The 20,779-nt window shown below is 31.7% G+C and overlaps 2 protein-coding genes across 3 annotated transcripts in view; both read right to left on the bottom strand.

The window, feature by feature from the left end:
- Window positions 1-1,250: 1,250 nt before the first annotated feature.
- Window positions 1,251-6,883, bottom strand: LOC124530735 (putative uncharacterized protein DDB_G0282133). 2 transcript variants are annotated; one of them, XM_047104996.1, is made up of 4 exons: window positions 4,893-6,883; window positions 3,159-3,350; window positions 2,156-2,316; window positions 1,251-1,560 (listed from the first exon to the last, which is right to left on the bottom strand). In XM_047104996.1, exons 1-4 carry the CDS (start codon window positions 6,753-6,755, stop codon window positions 1,329-1,331), a joined length of 2,448 nt encoding a protein of 815 aa, XP_046960952.1. In that variant the 5' UTR covers window positions 6,756-6,883; the 3' UTR covers window positions 1,251-1,328. The 2 variants fall into 2 exon arrangements, with proteins under 2 accessions (XP_046960952.1, XP_046960953.1); XM_047104997.1 differs by lacking the exon at window positions 3,159-3,350 and having other exon boundaries at window positions 4,893-6,880.
- A 1,265-nt stretch (window positions 6,884-8,148) lies between these two features.
- The window catches only part of LOC124530211 (protein FAM107B), a 32,571-nt gene continuing 19,940 nt past the window's right edge, over window positions 8,149-20,779 (bottom strand). Inside the window, exons 3-4 of the mRNA XM_047104256.1 lie at window positions 15,160-15,263; window positions 8,149-9,618 (exon numbers count right to left, since the gene is read on the bottom strand). Coding sequence (XP_046960212.1) covers window positions 9,461-9,618; window positions 15,160-15,263 — 262 coding nt within the window. The 3' untranslated portion in view covers window positions 8,149-9,460. The remainder of the gene's footprint in view (window positions 9,619-15,159; window positions 15,264-20,779) is intronic.

Genomic DNA, 20,779 nt, shown 5'->3' on the forward strand with positions numbered 1-20,779 from the left:
GGGAAATCCACAGGTGTCTAATTTCATATAAAAATCTGCCACATGTGTATTACACCAACCCGCATTGGAACAGCGTGGTGAAGTATGTTCCAAAACCATATCTGAAAGGGAAAGGAGGCCTTAGCCCAGCAATATGAAATTTACAGGCTCTTGTTGTTTGTTGTTGTTGTATTACTTCTACTTAACACTACCTATAGTAAGCTCGCGCGTAGAATGTGAAAAAAATCTATAAGTGCGTTTTCCGCGTTACAGCTATGTGCAATCCTAAAAACATATTTATTACGTGTCCCCTTAAAAGTGGCAGATGCGTTACGTCCTTAGAATAAAGAGCCGGCCACTCAAAGAACATGACACTTTTTTTCTTTCTTATTTTTTATACTGTTGTTCTTAACGTGTAATATTAATGTGCAAAAAATAAAAATAAATTACGTCTTCTTTGCACTTGTATGGAAACCGCATAAGAGAAAATTATAATGTGAAAATTGAAGATAAACAACTAACATCAATTTAGTTTTCAAGTGTGATAATTTTTCTTTATCTAATTCAATATTGATATATTTATAACACGTTATGAATGAGCACGGAATGAGACCTGTTTAGCAGAGCGTTAGGAAAAGTGCGCATCCAAGCGCGACCGTGCGTTGATCTCGCTGCGTGCACGCTGACAATAAGGATTGCCGTGTTATCGGCTGCAAGATTTATGATAATATAATTAACGTAAAACGTTAATCCACACATTCTCTATTCCTTATTTCATTTCCTCAATTGTATCACCAAAGCTCAATACTATGAAATATCAATAAACGAATTAAAAAGAGGTTTTTCTTAAAATATTCGTTTTATTTACAATAATAACATTATAATTTGCTTATTTTATAATAGAATGAATAGAATTAAAATAAATTAAGACGTTAGCACTTATTCATCATCGTTTTATCGCACACACAATTAATAATAATAAGATTTTGGCACAACAATTTTAATTACCAAACACAAAATATTGAGAAATTAATGGTATAAAAGATAGTAAGGTGTATATTAACTTACTTTTTAATATATCTACAATACTAAGAAAATGCATGGTTTATGAATATCGCCTAACTAATCCTAAAAACTATTACGTGTAAAAACAGAGGACTTGCATAGAGAAGGGTTCCGTACAATCAAGTGGAATATTGAATTATCCTTTTGGCTAATAATATTTTTTTTTGTAATTTCATATCTTGATGTTTGGATTAATGTGTATATTTATAAATATACACTTAGACATTTGGAACGGGACCCTAAATTTAAGCTGAAACAATGCCTCTTATGAATCCCTTGTAACACTAGCATTTGCCAGTTCTTTTACAATAGTTTTCGAATTCACTTTCATTGTCATCTTCTTCGAAATCATCGCGGTACTTTTGTGGGGGGCGACTCTCTGAAGAGTAAGGTCTCCTGGGTCTTTGGTTATGATAAGGAAAAGACGGTCTTCTATTTGGCACACGTCTCCTATTGCGATCTTGATATGTCATTCGTGATGGTCTTTTGGTTGGTGTACGAGGTCGGTTACGAGAGCTGCAAATTTTAAATATATATATATATTTTAAACCGTTTCATTAATTCTATAAATATTTAAACATCGATTAAATCTCCAAATCTTGATGACCAAATGAAGGACTTTCGTGGTTTAGTACAAAAAGTAGAAACACATTTATTATGTCCATACATTGTGATGCTTACGTGCGTAAACGTAATATTCAAGTTAAACAATGTTTTATATATATATATATATCTTTGTAGAACTTTCTAATTCAAAAACTATTTAAAAAAAAATGATCGTGTTTTTTTATAGTTAGGTAATTTGTTGCTCGGCGGTCAAGGAAAGCATCGTGAAGAAGCACGTATACCAACACACATTTGTAAAACGCGATGTAAACAAGTCTGAAGTTATAGATTGCCTTCTCCTTAATGCTTGGCCACGGGAAATTCGCGGACGCGAATATTCGCGCGGTGCGAACGGCGAAGCGTCTTGCGAATGAAACAAACGTATAGCAATGTACACGCTTCGTTCGAATTTCCCGTGGCCATTCGGTAAGAGGAAGATGGTGAAGGCTATGAAGAAGATAGGGGATATAAAATACTGCATATTTCTTCTCAATTTTTAAAATACCTTTTTGGACGCTTGTAAACAGGCCTCTTCGTGTCTGGTCGGGGATAATACTCGTCTTCTTCTGACTCCAACTCATTGTCGTCGTGAGGTTTCGTGTGATGAAAGACAGGTCTTATTTGCGGAATGTGCACAGGAAACGGTTTCATAACTGGCACTTGTACCTATAAGTTAAGTTCAAACAAAAAATTTAAAATATTATTCGGGTAATTATAATGTTACCAACATTATCTATACGACTTAAATGATTTAGTGAACGTTAATTATTAACACATTAATTTCCGATTATTACAATATATTTATTAGTAAACTTATTCTCAACAAGCTTTTGGTTAAGCATACTTTTGTTCTACATCTCCTATTTATAGGTATAAATAGATACAGACGAGGTGAGTGTAGCCAAAGTAATTTAGCAATAAATTCCTGAGACAAGAAGTTTATTGATGTTCTTAGGTTCCTCGACCAGCGACCTTATCAAACATATTGCAAAGATAATCATGATGACATGCCTGTCAACTGTTACTGATTATAATTAATCTTATCAGTCTTGCAAATCTTAGTTACTGACATTGTTTTACTAAAACGAAAACAAAAACTATTTAACATTTATTATATGTATACAGTATAAAGAATCGTTTGACTGAAGATCTCGTCGTATCACATTTTACCTATGTCCAATAAAAAAAAAAATCAACGCTATATCCCTGCAGCCCACAGTCTGACCTTAAACTTTTGGCAGAAACAGAAAGATAATATTATAATTTTGTGTAACAGAATTAATAAGCATAATACGAAATGTGATGATATTGCAACTGCATGATCGTGCTCCGAAAATATACTGGTTCAGTGCTCGTGATTGTGAAACATTTTATTTACACAAACGACTACAACTTATATTAATTTATTTACTTTAATTATTTATGTTTACATTTAAGATTAATTACGTATCTTATTACAATATGTTAGTGATAAAATATCTAAAAAAGACCAATACATAAAAACACACCTGTTTTTCAACAGGTACAGGAACTAGCTTCTCTATAGGATAAGGAACCTTTTTGATGACCGGATACGGCACTGGCTTCTCGACAGGCACGGTTATCTCCCTTACAACCGGCACAGCGACCGGTTTTGGTATGGGAATTTTTACCGGGTAAGGCTGCGGCACCGGCACGATTACCGGACGCGGCACATCTATCTGTAAGTCGATTATTAAAGAAAACTAAGTGTGCGATAGAACCAAAACCGCTAATCTGAACCAAATTTATAATTGCGTATTTTGAATTATGTGAAAATATTTAAACGTGCTTTCATGCAATTTTAAATTCCATAATCAACGAAATATGTAATTATACAATATAAACCTGTGTATGTACATTATGCATGTACATGTATGTACATAAATATATACACGCAAATCCGTCGGCAGACGTTGTTTACCCGCTAATATATACCACTGAATACCTTCTCCGAAACGCATTGCATCATGTGATACAAGTTTTATGTATATTTTAATAATAACTCAGATCACAAATAAAAGTCTCATTATTATAATTAATACAGATAAATAATGAAATTTTTAAACGGTCAATGACCTCAAAGCTACTGAGTAAATAGTATGACCAAGGAAATATTGGTAACTTGGATTAAAATAAAAGATTTGTCTCTACACATTATTTTTTCGAAATGAACTGTAATATTTCATTCGGATAATTTTTGAATATAACGAGCAATATTAAGGTATTAAGGTATAATAAAAATTAATAAATTTTAATTTAGATTATATCCCCATATATTATCTATCTGACCCAAACAACTCATTTTTAACGATATTTAAATTGATATAATTATTATTAAATAAAAAATTACACACAACAAATAAAAAACACACGCAAAACAATCATTGAAGCATTTGCCTTACTTTTACTGCAAACACTATAAAAAGTAATGTTATGTGGGAAGTCTGTGTATAGGAAGAAATATGTGTTATAAAAGATAATTTATCTTTATATTCAATTAAGATTTTATTATTTGTTTTATAACCTTTACATAAACATTAATATAAATATGAACGTATTATGTTAGTGGTAGCTAATTGATTACTAATATTATAAATGCGAAAGTTCCGCTATTTCTCAGTCAGTCAGTATATCTGATACACTTTCACTGTCAAACCATTAAAAAGGATGTGATGGAATTAGATAGGAATACCTTTTTATGCCTAAAACCTACGAACCTTAAAACGCGGACTGAGTCGCGGGCAATAACTAGTTTAGTTAGTTATAATTAGATGACTAGAATAAATCCTGTGGTCTTTTGCTATTTTAATTTAGCGACATAAATTATCACACGACTTACTATAGTTTTGTATAATATTGATAACCTTATTGTAATACAAAATTTTGTATGTATATAAACAATAACTTTATTTAGCTTTGTCATAAACCTGTTGGCGGGTAGAAACATGTGGACAGAAACATAATACTAATCAAAAGTAGATCATGGTGTTTAATTTCGCGTTTCACCTACAAAACGTGTAATTATATAGGCGAATCATCTTACTGACCACGAGCTAACGAAGAAAATAGTGCGCGACGCGAGAAGTCTGCCTACACGATCCGCATTCCGCGATCCGTTTTTTTATTAATTAATTACATAAATGATGATCAGGCAATTGAAGGATTCCAAGCCAGTGCACACAATAAATTTTACATTCCACTAAATCTTCTACATTACTTACCGAGTAAGGCCTAGGAAGAGGTACGTGGATGGGCTTTGTTTCCGATGCATACGTTTCATATTCCCGATTCGAGTCTCTAAGCTTCGATTTTAAGTAGTTTTGCCGCCATTTTTGAACTAGTTTTTTGTAATCTATATCTTCAGAAAAATCATTATAGCTCGGCTTGTACGTCGGTACATAAGAGGGATGTGAGGTATCATGATTTCTTAGTCCTAGCAAATCTTCTTCGGATTTGAATCTCGTGTTAAAAATATTTTTCGTCCAATCTAATTGTTCTTTGTCGTCATTATCTTTATACAATTTGTATGTGTTGGGAAATGAAAAATCATTCAATTTACTATCAAAGTACTTTCCGTTTTTTAAGTCCTGATGTCTTTTTGGAATGTGCACTATTTCATCGTTTATATCATCCTTGAATACAGGTGTTTTAGGATGGTTTCTGTACGAAGAAAAATCAGTTGTTTTAAAAAGATTTCCCCAGTGAGAAGTAGTACTAGGAACCGATGAATACAAGTTTTTAAAAGAATTTAAGTAATCCTCTGCAGGTTTATACTTATCAGTGTAACTGTTTGAAATTATGCCATGGTTGGCAATGTCAAAAGGAGAGTTGATGCTTTGTGTATGTTTCAATGCAGAAAAATCTGTATCGGGAAACTGATAGCCTACATAGTCCGAATTACTACTTGCTGGAGCAATTTCATCGATGCTGCTATTGAATGGCCTCTTCGGCGCACTATTATCAAATCTAAAACTGGTTGTACTGTAATTTGTAGAATAATCATATCCTTTCGTTGGATTTCTGGATTTTTTACCATCATTATTACTGTTATTTAAATTCCACGGCTTACTCTTTATTTTATCCTTGAACTCATTTTTATTTCTGTTGTTCTTAAAATTTATTTTAATATCGGGCTCGTCTTCACTTGAAAAATAATTCGGTTCCGAAATTTCACTCTTTGTTTTTTCATCTTTGTAATTATGTTTGTTTTTTAGTTGGTCTTCTTTGAGTGCGGATTGGGTATAACTTTTATAAGGATTTAAATTTGTGTCAACATTATTATGTAAATCTAAATTTAAAGGCTTTTGATTAGATTCTTGGAAATTAGTATCAACACTGGTGGGATAGTAATTTTTATAATGAGTGAAATCTACAACTTTTGGAAATTTCAGTGATGATGAACTTTGTGGCGATGGCATTAAATATTTGTCATTATTTGTGGACTGAGATATTGATGGTAAATTGGGATAATTACCGTTGAGATTTTTAAAAACGACATCATTGTTTATATTAGGTGAAATGCTTCCATATACATTATAATCTGTGTGATTAAAATTATCAAAATTTTTAATTTTACCCTTCGAATTTATTTTCGCTCCATAAATAGGAGAATTACTGGAATCGGCATTTAAATATACCTCTTTTGTTTCTTCGTTTTGATTTTGATCACCACTATCATCCTGGTTTTGAGATGTAAAAACATTTTGTGATCCATATTGATAGGGCTGTCCACTTGCTTGGTATCCGTCACTACTAATACTAAAAGAACCTACGTCTGGCTGAGGATCATAGTAACTACCCAATCCTGTAGCCTCTAAAGCCGAAGGGAATGCCGGCGCATATAATCGTGTCGAAGATTCCTGTTTATTGTTTGTCAGGTAATTAGCATAGTCGGGAGAACTTGGAACAAAACCGTCATAAGATCCGACATCATTAAAGCCAAACGTTGAGTACGTTAGCACGTTCGGCTGCGGGGTTGACTCCGCGGCGTCATTGTTAATGCGTTTCTTTTTAGATTTCTTTCCATCTGTGTTCTGCAGTACGACTAGTGTAATTAGAGTAACCCAAATAAACTTGGTGTACATATCGATCACTGGTACCGTAACCGCGCAAATAGCATTGTCCGAAGGCGTGGACAGTAGAAGGTGTCCGAGCAGCGACTGAACTAATAGAACGCTGAACGGTCTCGATCCGCGCCTGGGGTGTAGAGCTCGTAACTAATAACGTGACTCTCAGGTTGTCCTACGAAAACGAAAGCGTTTACGCTTCGTGAACCCGGCAAATTTTCCCCGATCATTATCATTGTTTGCTAATAGCGTTGAATTAATTTCAATAATTCATGAAATTATCATGTGTCATTAATTTTTCGCGATATGTCGTGCCTTCCTGCACACAGGAATACAATAACTTATAATTGACATAATACTGTTTGTTTTTCCGCACTGTATATTCGATTAATACGATTAATCCAAGTTTCATTATAATATTTCATTTTGACTTTACAATTATGTAATTCCTATAAGGGCTTTATAATACATATATGAAATACTTTTTTATAAATCAATTATCTGAAAACCATTGATACTTATCACTAACGTTGCTTCTTTTTTAATTTATCAAGCACTCATACACATTTAACTTCATAACATTACAATTAGGATTATGATTAAAGAACTATAATTGTAAAAGGTTTCGGGGAAGGTAAATACAAAACTCCAAAGTGCTAAAACTCATTTATTATTCTATGTAAACGATCAAACTTTGATACATTTTCATTGTAAACTTTATGAAGAATTAAATCACTTAAATACTAGATTAGTCACATAATATCAAACTTAAAATGGCCACGACACACAGCTTTCAAGCCGAAGCTACCTCTTCATATTATGAAGACGATCTTTGTACTAAGTCATTCTAATATAAATAATAAACATTAAATTTGACAAAACCTAAATTTATAAGGAGGGAGTGAAAGAATAACGAGTGGACTTGTTTTCAATTTCATCTTTCATTGAGAGACATCATCCTATTTATAAATACACTTCAATAGTATAACCTCCTGAAAATAAATAACAATCAATCATAGGCACAATGGGGAGAAACATTTTATTTTCGTATAAAACATTACATCAAAACATTAATCTTCTATTTCTTTCTTACATTAATTCAGGCCAATATGAAGGAGCGAGACACCTGATCCAAATATACACGGTGACCTAAATTTTTAAAATCATAAGAAATATTGAATCGTATTGATTGTTGAATGTTGTGTCGATTGCCGTACTTGGTTGAAAAAAAAATAATTAAATCTAGAATGAAAACTATTTGATGTTATAGTTACTATTTTAAATGTATCAGAGATTCTATAATTCATTACATATTTATAAAATATTCATATATTTAGGATGTTCGAAGCAGATACTGCAATCACATTATTGAAAATGATATATTTTCTAGTTCAAATAAAAAGAAATAAAAAAAAAATTGTTACTGATCTGGAAACAAATATAAAATGTTCGTAATACTAATGATAAGTCGAGCAAATGTATGAAATACTAAACGAAAAACGTACCGTCAAATACAGGAATGCAGCGTCCGCTTGGAACGAGTTCGTATTGCTTTTCATGAGAACCGCTACCTACTATTAGAAGTTTTACACAAATATGCTCTATAGGTATTACATAAAAATACAAAAATATTTCTCATTTCTATCACTTTCATGAACACTTCGATATAAATTATTAACTGGACAACTATTTGGTACATGGGAAAGATAACATTTATTAAAATTGGTATGGGAATAATTCTGTGTAGAAGGTAATTTTACTAATTTTCATAAGAACTCTACTTTTATTAATAAATATGATATAATCAATATTACTTTAAATCTTCAAGCCTAAGCCGTAATGTATCAACATCTACCTACTCTATACGTTTTAGTCAAAAATAGTGAAAATTTATAATGATGATATTACCTATATATAGTGATGGAGACCTACAGAATCATAAATGTGCCTTACGAGAATAGTGAACGCTTATAGATGAGTACCACGATGAAATGTCAGTGTTGCCACGTTAAAAAGTTTAGAAAAATATTTTGTCTCTTGTTGAAGACGACGATACCCTTATTGTTACAGCTCACGCAGTCGTTTCCTCAGTCAATGGTTTGTTATCAACATAATACATCAATACACGTCAAATCAAATCTTTAACACCGTAACTACATTTTTTAAACAAAAAATATATTCAATCGATTAAAAAAATTATACCAAAACGAAACAAAATGTATAATAATATTCATCAATTAATTTCTACGGAATAAAACTATCTATATAAAAAAGTTTACTTTTGTGACACTTTTAGTGACTTAGTTTCAATGACAAACAATAAACACCATATTCCTATCTAACTATACAATCATTAAAATTATAAACAAACAATTACAAGCTTTGCAATCAAAGCATAGGCCAACAGCCTACAATCTCGCGCATCTTACATCATTCTTCGAAACCCAAAACCGTTACAAGTCGAAAATATTTATGACATATGCTCTTTATTGCGCTTCGTCTAACTAGCGACATCTGTGTACCGTTATAGAGATTAGTAAATATGGCGTGTCGAATTTCAGCTGAAATGACACATGATGGCGCTGTAATCGATGATAGGAAATTTCGACCACAAATACAAAATAATTCGAAATTCAAAAATTCAAGAATCATTTTCATTCGAAATGTTTCGGAATCAAATATATGATTATGATTTGCGATTTATTTGGAACGTCGGACACAAGTTAATGCGCAGAGGCGGCGGGAGATGGCGTCGGGGCGGCGTGTCGCAGCCGAGCGCGCACTTCTTGTAGCGTGGGATTTGTACCGGCTTCTATTTCTTCCGTATTTTGTTCAGCCTGTTCGAGGCGCCTCGCTCTTTCTGCGATTGCTCGTTCTAGTTCTGAAATAAAAATGGTGATATCACCGTCATGAATCACTAACAAACTTAGCACCAAAAACACATTTAACTATTACGATACATTTGATTTGTCCACATAGATAGCAACGGAATTCTAAAAGTAGAATGCAAATATGTATTTTGTATTTAGAACATTAACATCAGTAATTAGCAAAGTGAGCGTTAATTGAAACGCTACAAGGTCTACCTTGCAAGCACTTGCATTTTTAACCTTCGGTATAATTGTTGGAGATAGCATAAATTATTTTTAAATTATATATACAAAGAAAATTACGTTACAAAAAATATCGTTTATATATAAACGATAATAATAATAAAGGCAATTAAATTTTATGGCGTTAAATATTTTTAACGACAAATTTAACGTGTTAGAAAAACCCTTTTATTCAGTTTGATTGACTATTATGTCAGATGAATAACACAACTCTAAATTAACGGTTTTTTATCGGCACGCTATACCACGAGTATTTTGTTGGCCTTGAAATCTTGAGGTTAGCTTTAATCTGCAATATACTTATCTACGATCTATGATCCGTCGGCTACAAAAAATAATAATATCGAATTTAAGCTCAATAATTAACTAAATAATTTTAATAACAACATATTTTAATAAACATGGATCAAATACAGCAAATGGGCCATTTTTGTTTCACCATTGCCATATAGACATTAGAACGCGTGCATCTTAACAGATGATTGCGGGTTCAAACCCAGGCAATCACCAGTGTATATATGTGCTTAATTTGTGTTTATAATTCATCTCGTCGGTGAAGGAAAACATCGTAAGGAAACCTGCATGTGTCTAATTTCATCGAAATTCTGCCACATGTGCATTCCACCAACCTGCATTGGAACAGCGTGGTGGAATATGTTCCAAACCCTCTCCTTAATGGAAGAGGAGGCCTTAGCCCAGCAGTGGGAAATTTACAGGCTGTTAATTTACTTTACTTTTATATAGACATTGGTTCCTTAAGAAATGTGCCCTACCCCACTCTTACATCGCCAATGCACAACCAACCTTGGGAACTAAGATGTTACGCCCCTCTTCCCGGTAGTTACGATAATTCCTATAACCTATTCCAATGAAATTAGGAAAAAGATAAACATAAACACAATACAGCTGCATTATTAAGCTGCTATATTGTGCCCTACTAAGAGTTTATAAATATATCTTTATTTATAATACAATACTATTTCACTTAACTACAACTTTACACTTTAATTTTACTTTCAAAATTCCGATAAGTTTCGTCGCCGTTCAAAACGACATGTTTTTCGAAAATTCATAGTAAATATCATAGATTTACTTCAATTTGTTGTCATAAGTTGTTTATTTGGCTTTTTTCCTGTTATGGCTGAAATAGAGTATACATTGAATCACTCGCCCTACCAACCGAGACACAACAATGCCAAATATTGGCATTTGGCTGTTAAATATATGATAAATGGGTACCACCCATTTGCCGTCTATTCAATTCAACTTATATCATTCACTTTAACCTACCCTGACTGATTTCCAGAAAGCCCTACTACCAACTAAAAATATATTCAAGCACTAAAAATACACCAATACTAGTTTTGACTTTTGTATACCTAATCAGTTATAAATTTTGATTCGCTGACACGGAGAGTTAATTGGTGATTAGGAAGATTTCTGCAAATATTTTATACAAGGTTAAAGATTAAAGCATTTTTCATATGTATTGATACACATCAAAGCCAATATTACGATACCAAAATTGTAATGGAAAAGATTGATATAAAATATCAATATTTTCTATTCTATTCTTTTATGTATTTCTTTTTGGAACAATTTTTCAAAAAAAATCTATTTTAGGTAAAAAATAAACATGCACATTAACCAAACCAAATTTCAACCTTCCAGTAGACCCTACATTAATAATAATATTTTTGTATTACAATAATATTTAATTTAATAGAGTATTATATATGAAATTAAGTCAAGTCTTTCGAGAAGACTACGTAACATCTAACTTGCCTCACTAATAATGTATTTAAAAAAAAACAACGGACGTTGTCTTTTCGAAAACGAATTCCTCATTACACTTCTAAGTATTATCTTTAGAAGATACAGTTTATAGGTAATTTGTATCTCAAGCAAATTGCACAGGTGCACTCGCCGGCTTTCAATGTAATTTATATATTAACTGTGCTAATTTCTCTGACAATTGGCCAAACGAAAGATAGGAACGAGTTAGTAAATAGGAATTTCACTTTCATCCGAGCGTGGTCATTGACGCCTAGGGCCATGACCAATCAAGGGAAATCCTAACTTTAACCTAAATTCATTATTAAATATCGTATTCTTTAAACATATACGACGTTATAATAAAACGATTTGACTTATTGAATTGATGACAGTTATCAATATAATCTAAATTGTTACATACTACTTTAATTATGATACGCGTGTCAAATTATATAAAAGATAAGTCTAAATATTATTTTATAAGATTATTATGCCTAACACGAAAGACAAATAACTAACTACACGGAATTCATTTAAAACTTAAACGCAAAAACGAAATATTACACACGATTAAAATACACATATTTAGGAAATAATTCGTGACCTTATTATTGAATAAAATATTTTTTTACTAAGCTACTAAGATCAAATCTAAATATTATAATTAGTGACAACCCTAATAGGAAAATATATATGACCTTATAAGATATTGAATAAAATATTTCCATTAAGTCACGAAGATTTAATCTAAATATTATAATGAGTGGCAACCCTAAATATAATGATTGACGGGGTTAACGTCCGATGCACCTGCACCAAACAACCGGATAGCGGCCGCCAAATATGCGGGGAAAAAATGATACCCGCGGGTTGCGCGGTGAAATATTAAGCTGTCAAACTAGTCCTGGCACTCTCGACGTGTATACAAAACAAAGCCTCTAAATTTTTCACGGACGCCTCTTACATTCCAATTTCAAAAACAATAAACGGCTTATACGTAATATTCAAAATGAATTTTACCATGCAATAGAGTAATAGGTGTTTTTAATTATGTCATTTCCTTTCATGCATGTTTAGTATTTTGTAAGATAAGTAACATACTTTGCATCATAGCATCAACGTTTAAACAAAGAAAAAAATAAACGTTATTTCCATAAATAAGTATATTTTATTATCGTCGTTTATTATTTTGATAGATATCTTGTTATTTTCCGTATCAATTTAGTATATTTCATATAATTTTTATAAAGTCATCGTTTTATATGTTACGAAATATTGCCTAAACTTAAAAAAAAATGTAATATTATTAATTATGTGCTACTAGGACACAAAAATAAATAGCTGCTATAAATTTAACAGATGCGTATCTTGACGGATTACGAAGTCATTTTAAGAAACATTAGAAGAATTCTAGACACAAATTATGTCACAATTTATTATTAAACGTTCTCTTTACTATTTTATCACTAACTGACACGTTTACAGTTTTATTATAGAGAAGAGACTGCAAAATTCGCTCTTCATTATATGGCATAGAAAACGCAATTCGACCGAATAAAGCGCTTGCAAAACTCGGTCGCTCCTATCAAATTTCACATATCGAAATACTATGGCAGGGCTGTGTGGGTTCACAACAAAAACCGGGTGGAGTTTGCACTAAATGATAGAACTATATAACCCTTAATCAGGTAGAACTAAATATCTGTTTTTCATGACTCACGAATATATTATTGGGTCATGTTGGATATCAGTGTATACAAAATCATATATAAATGATTGAAACTGAAAATTATGAAATGTATTCATCTAAGATCATTTTTGTCTAAAAAAAAATACAACCTAAACAGTTGCCATTTCAAAAATATTTTTAGATGGTGGGAAAATAGTTCCCAAAGCAAGATTAAGGTTAGACAATAAAAATAAGACAACGTATTCTACAACAAGACGTAATATATTTATTAACTCTAGTATAGCCTGTATACATATTATCGATAAGTTTATTTCTATATAATTAAATATCAATTATAGGTGAATGCTTTTAACACGCGACATACATTACTTGGTTTTTTAATTATATAGAACCATTGTTGAGTATTTTTTATTTATTGAGGAAAAATATCTTACTTATATACTATTAAAATAAAAAACCGCGTTCTAAATACATTATTCTAAAAATATGTCGTAAATTTTAAAGCAATTCGTGTTATGATCTGCGTCTTAGCGAATTTGTTACGAAATACGCAGTGTTAAAGGTTACAGTTACGTTTCGACTTCCTTTAAGCATTACAACATTAGTAAGTAAATGAATGAATGCTTGCTTTTATAACAGACAAGTTTAAGCTTTTGATTTATATGTACAAACTCCGTGGGCAAATGAAACTTTATTTGTTATAATCATGACTTTTAATATAATAATATATGTGACTAGTATTTCGACAATAACCATAAAAAATTTGAGGAAAACATAAATGTATAAAATTTGAATGTTTTGAATTTTTCCCACAGTTATATCTACCGAAAACGAATAAAACAAAAGAAAATCGGTCGATCAACAGAAAAAAAGGTACCAAACTAATTTCTCGTTGTTTATTTTAGAAGATGAGCGAATCGAAAATTGTTGAGCATTTATTCGTAGTTATTATGAAAGAAAATGTCTTGCAATCAATAAGATCGAATTTGACTACAAGCAACATTGGTTGTACTTGTTTTTACATTTTCATCTCCTATTCCTTACTAATATTTATCAATACCTCTAGAAAAGATTACGCAAACTTCTTGGACCTAATCAATATGTAGCACAAGGGGTAGACATGACTAATTAGTCTGGTCTAATTAGCCATTACTTCCAGACGCATTCTGACAAGCTAACTTTGAAACAAATTTCATTGTTATGAATAAATCACAACAGGACTAATACAACTTAATATTCACGAGCCGTGAAATCGTGAATAGTCTTATCTACAATGACTTCTTGGAGATAAGACTAATTGTTATACCATTATTATTAGTGAAAGAAATTTAAGCAATGCCACTACTATCAATGCACGTATTTTAGTTCAAACGATAAAGAAGCACGAGTTTTTTTTTTATTTGGACTGTCTTTGGATGTATTTGTAAAAGTGCTAGCTAAATTTATAATAAATACATAAAGAATCGTCTGTTGCCAAGGGATTATTATACAATTAGTGAGCTCGCGGATAGTACTACCGCCTTCTGGCGTTTTCTTTATCATATTAAAAATTGTGAGCAATTATAGAGCATAGACCAAAAAAAACACAGCTGAGTTTCTTTGGTCGGTTCCCATTAGGATAAGATATTTACATTTCCGAACAGATGATAATTTTTAAGTTACTATAAAGAAGTAAATACTTGTATATAGAATAAGTAATAATATTTCTTACAACGTCAATATTTATCGCTGGTGGCCTCTTACCAATGGGTGGCCCATTCGCTAGTCCAAGTACCTTTATTACAAAAAATGTACTATCTACAATATTATTATGTTGCAATTAATATCGCCCACAAGTGATTACCTGGAGTTTCTTTGTGATCCTTTACTTGATTCATGAGCTGCTTCTCTTTATGTTTCGAAAGCGCCTTTTGAAGTTCGCTCTTTTGATTGAGAACATTTTTACCTCTGTAACAGATAAAAAAAAACGTCAGTTTAATCTATTTGAAATATGCGTTCCATTTTTAAATTTTCAACTAAAATAAACATGATTATAGATGTGTGTGTAAGGATATTACTTTTTATAGAACTAAAGATTTTATAATATTGATTGTTATTTATAAACAATATGGTGATCTAAAGTCTAAAGGAATACGTGTTAGAGTGGCGTAATATGATACACACAGTCAACAACAGACTCGAGGTGATTGCGTACAATCTTATCAAACGTATTTTTCGCTACCATATAAGGCAATGTCGACTTCAAATGATAAGAATGCTAGGGCACAGAAAAATGTTCCAAATTTAAATTTTTCATACGGTAATGACCTTGATTATGTGTAGTTTGAATAAATTTGTCATTATAATTAATTTTGTACTAATAAAATAATTAGACTTAAGTGGAAATAGTTGTTTCGGTTTTTAGCATTTTTGCTGTGAGAATTTAGACATATTAATGAAGGATACTCATTACTATTAAACCTACGAGAAGGAATACCATCGAATCATTTATATTCAGTCTTCATTAAAAGACATTTTTAAATCTGGTCCAAATAATTTATAAGTTAAAAAAGAAATCCCGATTATTTACGATGACTTAAAACTGATTTTGAATTTCTGGTGAAAGTACAAACAAATCTATCATTTTCTAATCACTAATTTAGTAATTTAAGATTATGGCGATTACAGACAATTGCGAGGTCAGTGATTATGACGATATTATTGGGAAACAATCGATTAAAAATGTTTTTATAATTAGTTTAGATCGATCGATTAATTATGTATTTGTAGTAAGTCGAGATGGCCCAGTGGTTAGAACGCGTGCATCTTAACCGATGATTGCGGGTTCGAACCCAGGCAAGCACCGCTGATTCATGTGCTTAATTTGTCTTTATAATTCATCTCGAGCTCGACGATGAAGGAAAACATCGTGAGGAAACCTGCGTGTGACAAATTTCATAGAAATTCTACCACATATGTATTCCACCAACCCGCATTGGAACAGCGTGGTGGAATGTGTTCCAAACCTTCTCTTCAAAGGGAGAGGAGGCCTTTAGCCCAGCAGTGGGAATTTGCAGGCTGTTGTTGTTGTGAGCAATATTATATAGATATGTTGATATAATATGGACGCATATTATTTCGCGAATTACGTAAGATGAGACACGAATGATATTGATGCTTGCGGTCGTTATCGTTAACTCAAACCGATATCGAGATTCGAGTATAGTTACCCAGTTGTCTTTCCAAGTTTATCTCTGATATACGATTCTCGAGAATGATTACTGTGATAGTATTTTGATAAACGAAATTATGACATATATTGTTTAGTTTTATTAATTAATTCAACAATTTTACATCTATATTATATGAGAGCCAATTAATACCATAGTCGAATCGAAGAAGGAATAAAGATAACAAAGGTTTACATATACCTTTTAAATGTATTAAATACGCCAGTAGAATGTATATTTATTTATTATTGGTTTTATTTTTATAAAATATTATTGCCCTGAAGTTAACAAATCAAACTTACAATAATTTCCAATTGTCGTTCCATGCGTGACTCTCTTTTGTTTTTATTTAATAATCCGTTTGCGCGGTAGAACATCTTGTATTATTTTATACAGCCATACCAATAACGTTCTAAAATCGATTACACTTTTATGAAATCGGATACCCTAAGAAAATATAAGTTTATTAAATATATAACTATAATATAGCATAAAGAAGTATTTCTAGCACATATTTTTATTTATAATACCTACAACAATACTCTACTTATATCGAATTTATAATATTTACAAAGATCAAATAACAGCTTCCTATATAATATATCCAAAAGGTCACTTTTCGCGAATTTACAACCAATAACATCATAGATTATTCAAGGTCTCGACCACTGATATCGAATAAAATCTATATCAAATCTTTTATCTGTCATTAGCTTATCCCCTTGTGGTTGAAATATTAGCTATACAAGTTAGAAATATGCGATCTTTTCTTTTGCTTATTAATAAAATACACGCCGCAAAAAGAGGTTTTATTATTTCAACTATTTGTTTCTTGTTGTTTATTTATGTTTTGACAGTTAGTGATAGTCTTGAAGACGATTTGTCTTATCAAAATGTCAAACAAAACACGTTTAAAATTATAGTACGACACAACTCAGATGTATCAACGGCAAAATTCGTAAAACCGATCACATCCGAATTAAGTACGCTCTCCCAAATTATCAATACATATATCTTATGTGAATGAACTTTACACAAACGTAATAACTTGTAATACCATATGACCTAATACATTCGTCAATTTGACACGTCGATTTCGAGAAATCTATAGCGACGAATAGCTATTTCTATTGGTTGCGTAAATCGGCAGTAATCGGTTTTAATAAATTTGCCGATGCTGCACCTAAGTTGTGTCGTATTTATAATTGAATGACAAATTATACACAAACGACACTGTATTTTTTATTCGGCTGCAATTCCTTCATAGCTTTCCCACGCGTACTACCTGCATGTGTGGACTATTTAGAGGAGTGACGTCAAGGAGTTGGATTGTTTTGTTGCACAGCTGTACCCGGACACAGTGCACAGCGGATTGGATAAACATTCAAATTATTTTAAGTAAATTATGACGACCAATTTCTTTGTACTATATCGTAAACACAAGTAGAAATGGAAATAAATAATTTTATTATGTCAATGCCAAATCAATATTTTACTTTTTTTTATTAATTTACAGTACAGGAATATGATCATTGCTTAATAGCGGTGACGCGAAGAGTCCGCGTTACGTTTTATGTACACATGTTGAATAGGTAGGTACCTATGCGCTTACAATTAGTTGAACGAATGACGTTTACTGTGAGTACAATAGTTATATTTTAGCATATAAATATTTCTAAATAAAGGAGCTAGCTACTATATAACAAAGCTGTTTAATACATATCCATTTTTTATTAGTCCCGTAGTCTTGTTTTCTCGCTGAATGAAATATATCGAAAAGAACACCTTCAACAATTTCGCATTTATAATTATTTATGTATCTACAGATTTAATCTGATATATATTTATAAAACTACCTTCAAGGATTTGAAAGCAATTTTTATTAGCTGTTTCTTTTATTAGAACATAGATCGTCTAGATAGAATTACCACAAGCATTTTGATACTGTTTTCAATAATAACTTAAGAAGTTGATGTTGTAATAGAAATCTGTCCAGCTCAAACGACTATAAATCCCTAAACTAAGGTTATTATTTTAATCAAATCAAATCAAAATAAACTTTATTCAAGTAGGCTTTTACAAGCACTTTTAAATCGTCATTTTACAATTAATTGAAGCTACCATCAGTTCGGAAAGTAGATTCTACCGAGAAGAACCGGCGAGAAACTCAGTAGTTACTCTTTTTTAACATTTAAAAAATACAAAGTCATGTTAGTTAAATACAATTATTTAAATTAATATATCCTGCTTGGAAGTCAACGATTAAAAACTCCACGCTTTTTTATCGTCTATACTATACCATAAAAGAAAATATTTAAGTAACATTATTCTTCAAAAGTGTAATCCTACATAATTATTTATGTTATTGTTCGCATACAAAAACGTAACGTACGATATTATTGCGTACACACATCATGAAGGTTGAATTATATCTAAATTCGTAATAACGATTCAATGCAAATAAGACGGCATTATAATAGTCCGTTTATAAAACACTTCTGGACGAGTGTTTACCATTACTTTTCAGTAATCCCGGTGATTCAACGCCACCCAGAGGATAACTAAAAGCGTCAATGCCAAATCACTAACACCGGCTGTTTATTTTAGAAGCACGTTCGTATTACCATAATAGCAAACCCACACCAGGTTCGCAACTAACTAAATGAGTTAGTGAAATTCTAGTACCTATTAATCGCTTGTAATTATTTATACGCTGTGAAGAAATTAATTCAAGCCGTTCCTGAGCTCAATTTTGTGTATGAAATATAGATCTGACGAGTACTGAAATGAAATTTCCACGCCATTACCAGTTTCATCAGCAGGATTCAATTTCAGCTAATTGCAAACGACTTTACGGAACATCGCTGGCTATATTAGGATCTCTCGAAGCTTTAGTGCAGCTTGTATTTGAACACTGAATATAGGCCGACTGAAACATATATCGTGAACTAAATCTAGAAGTTAATCAGCGTATTCTCCGAAGCAAGAAACTGGTATTGCTATCATAAATACGTCCCGTACAGCAGCTTGCGTACACATTGAAATAAGGAAATGTCGTTTGATTTTACGTTACTAACATTTGCGGTGTAATACTTCATAAACTACAGAAATGGTTCTCTATACATAACAATAATAATAGAATTAAACAATATAATACAATAGTATTATAATAGAGCAATGAAATGATTAACAAAAAATACATCTCTTTATGATAAACGTGAAACTTATTATTGACGAACTCCATGGTCGATTGGTGTGTACACTGGTTAACTTGGGTACGCCACTGAGATCCCAGGTTCGATTCCCGGCCGAGTCGATGTAGATTACCATTAGTTTTCTATGTTATCTTGGGTCTGGGTGTTTGTGGTACCGTCGTTACTTCTGATTTCCATAACACAAGTGCTTCAGCTACTTACATTGGGATCAGAGTAATGTATATGATGTTGTCTCATATTTATTATTATTATAATTTAAGTTCAAGAAATGTAACATTTATTAAATTCATTGTCAAGGAATATACTAAGTAATATGGAATAGAGTTCCCGTTGGTAGAATTGCTTCCTTCCGCCGTGCTGGCGGGCGACGCGGAAATCACTGACGGGGAGGTCTCGACAAACTCAAATCACTGGGAAATGAACTGAATCACAGGCCGAATGGATAAATAAAAATTTATACGGAACACAATTTAAATTGAACACGTGTCATGTGAACAGATAAAGAAATATCATTTTGACACAATGGCAAAATACGTAAACAATTATATATATTTGATTAATCAAAACGTATTAAATATTGATATACGAGGCGCAAAACCCAAATGATAGATTATTATACTTTTTTAAATTACATTTATTTCAATATTCATAGTTTTTGTAATCATCATATATGTACATTGTATTTTTTATTATTGATATATTCTGTATAAGTAACGACTTGTTAATGACAGCACGACAAAGGCATCTCTCTCTTGAAAAGGTTTATTATTATCTGTATTTTGAATAAAGTTACATGTTATCTGTATCATTTAATTCTATTAGGATATATGTTTATATGGCTGTAAAATTTAAGTATTGTCATAATTTATATTCTCAATAAATAAATAAACACTGATATAACATTTGGCAAGCTGCTATCGGTTAGACATGCCGTTACGACTTTTTGTTATTTCGTTTTTGTGTCTAGGAATAACGCACATCATCAATACTGTTTAAGGACAGATGTTCGACACTCAGTCGAGATGAGAACAGGATGTCG

Source organism: Vanessa cardui, chromosome 6, assembly GCF_905220365.1.
Source record: "Vanessa cardui chromosome 6, ilVanCard2.1, whole genome shotgun sequence".
In the NCBI taxonomy this organism is placed as follows: domain Eukaryota; kingdom Metazoa; phylum Arthropoda; class Insecta; order Lepidoptera; family Nymphalidae; genus Vanessa; species Vanessa cardui.

Coding starts and splice junctions, on each gene's coding strand:
- LOC124530735 (XM_047104996.1), bottom strand. CDS start 6,755: ATGTACACCAAGTTTATTTGGGTTACTCTAATTACACTAGTCGTACTG. Junction 3,351..4,892: donor CTCTTCCTAGGCCTTACTCG/GTAAGTAATGTA, acceptor ATCGACTTACAG/ATAGATGTGCCGCGTCCGGT. Junction 2,317..3,158: donor CTGTACCTGTTGAAAAACAG/GTGTGTTTTTAT, acceptor CTTAACTTATAG/GTACAAGTGCCAGTTATGAA.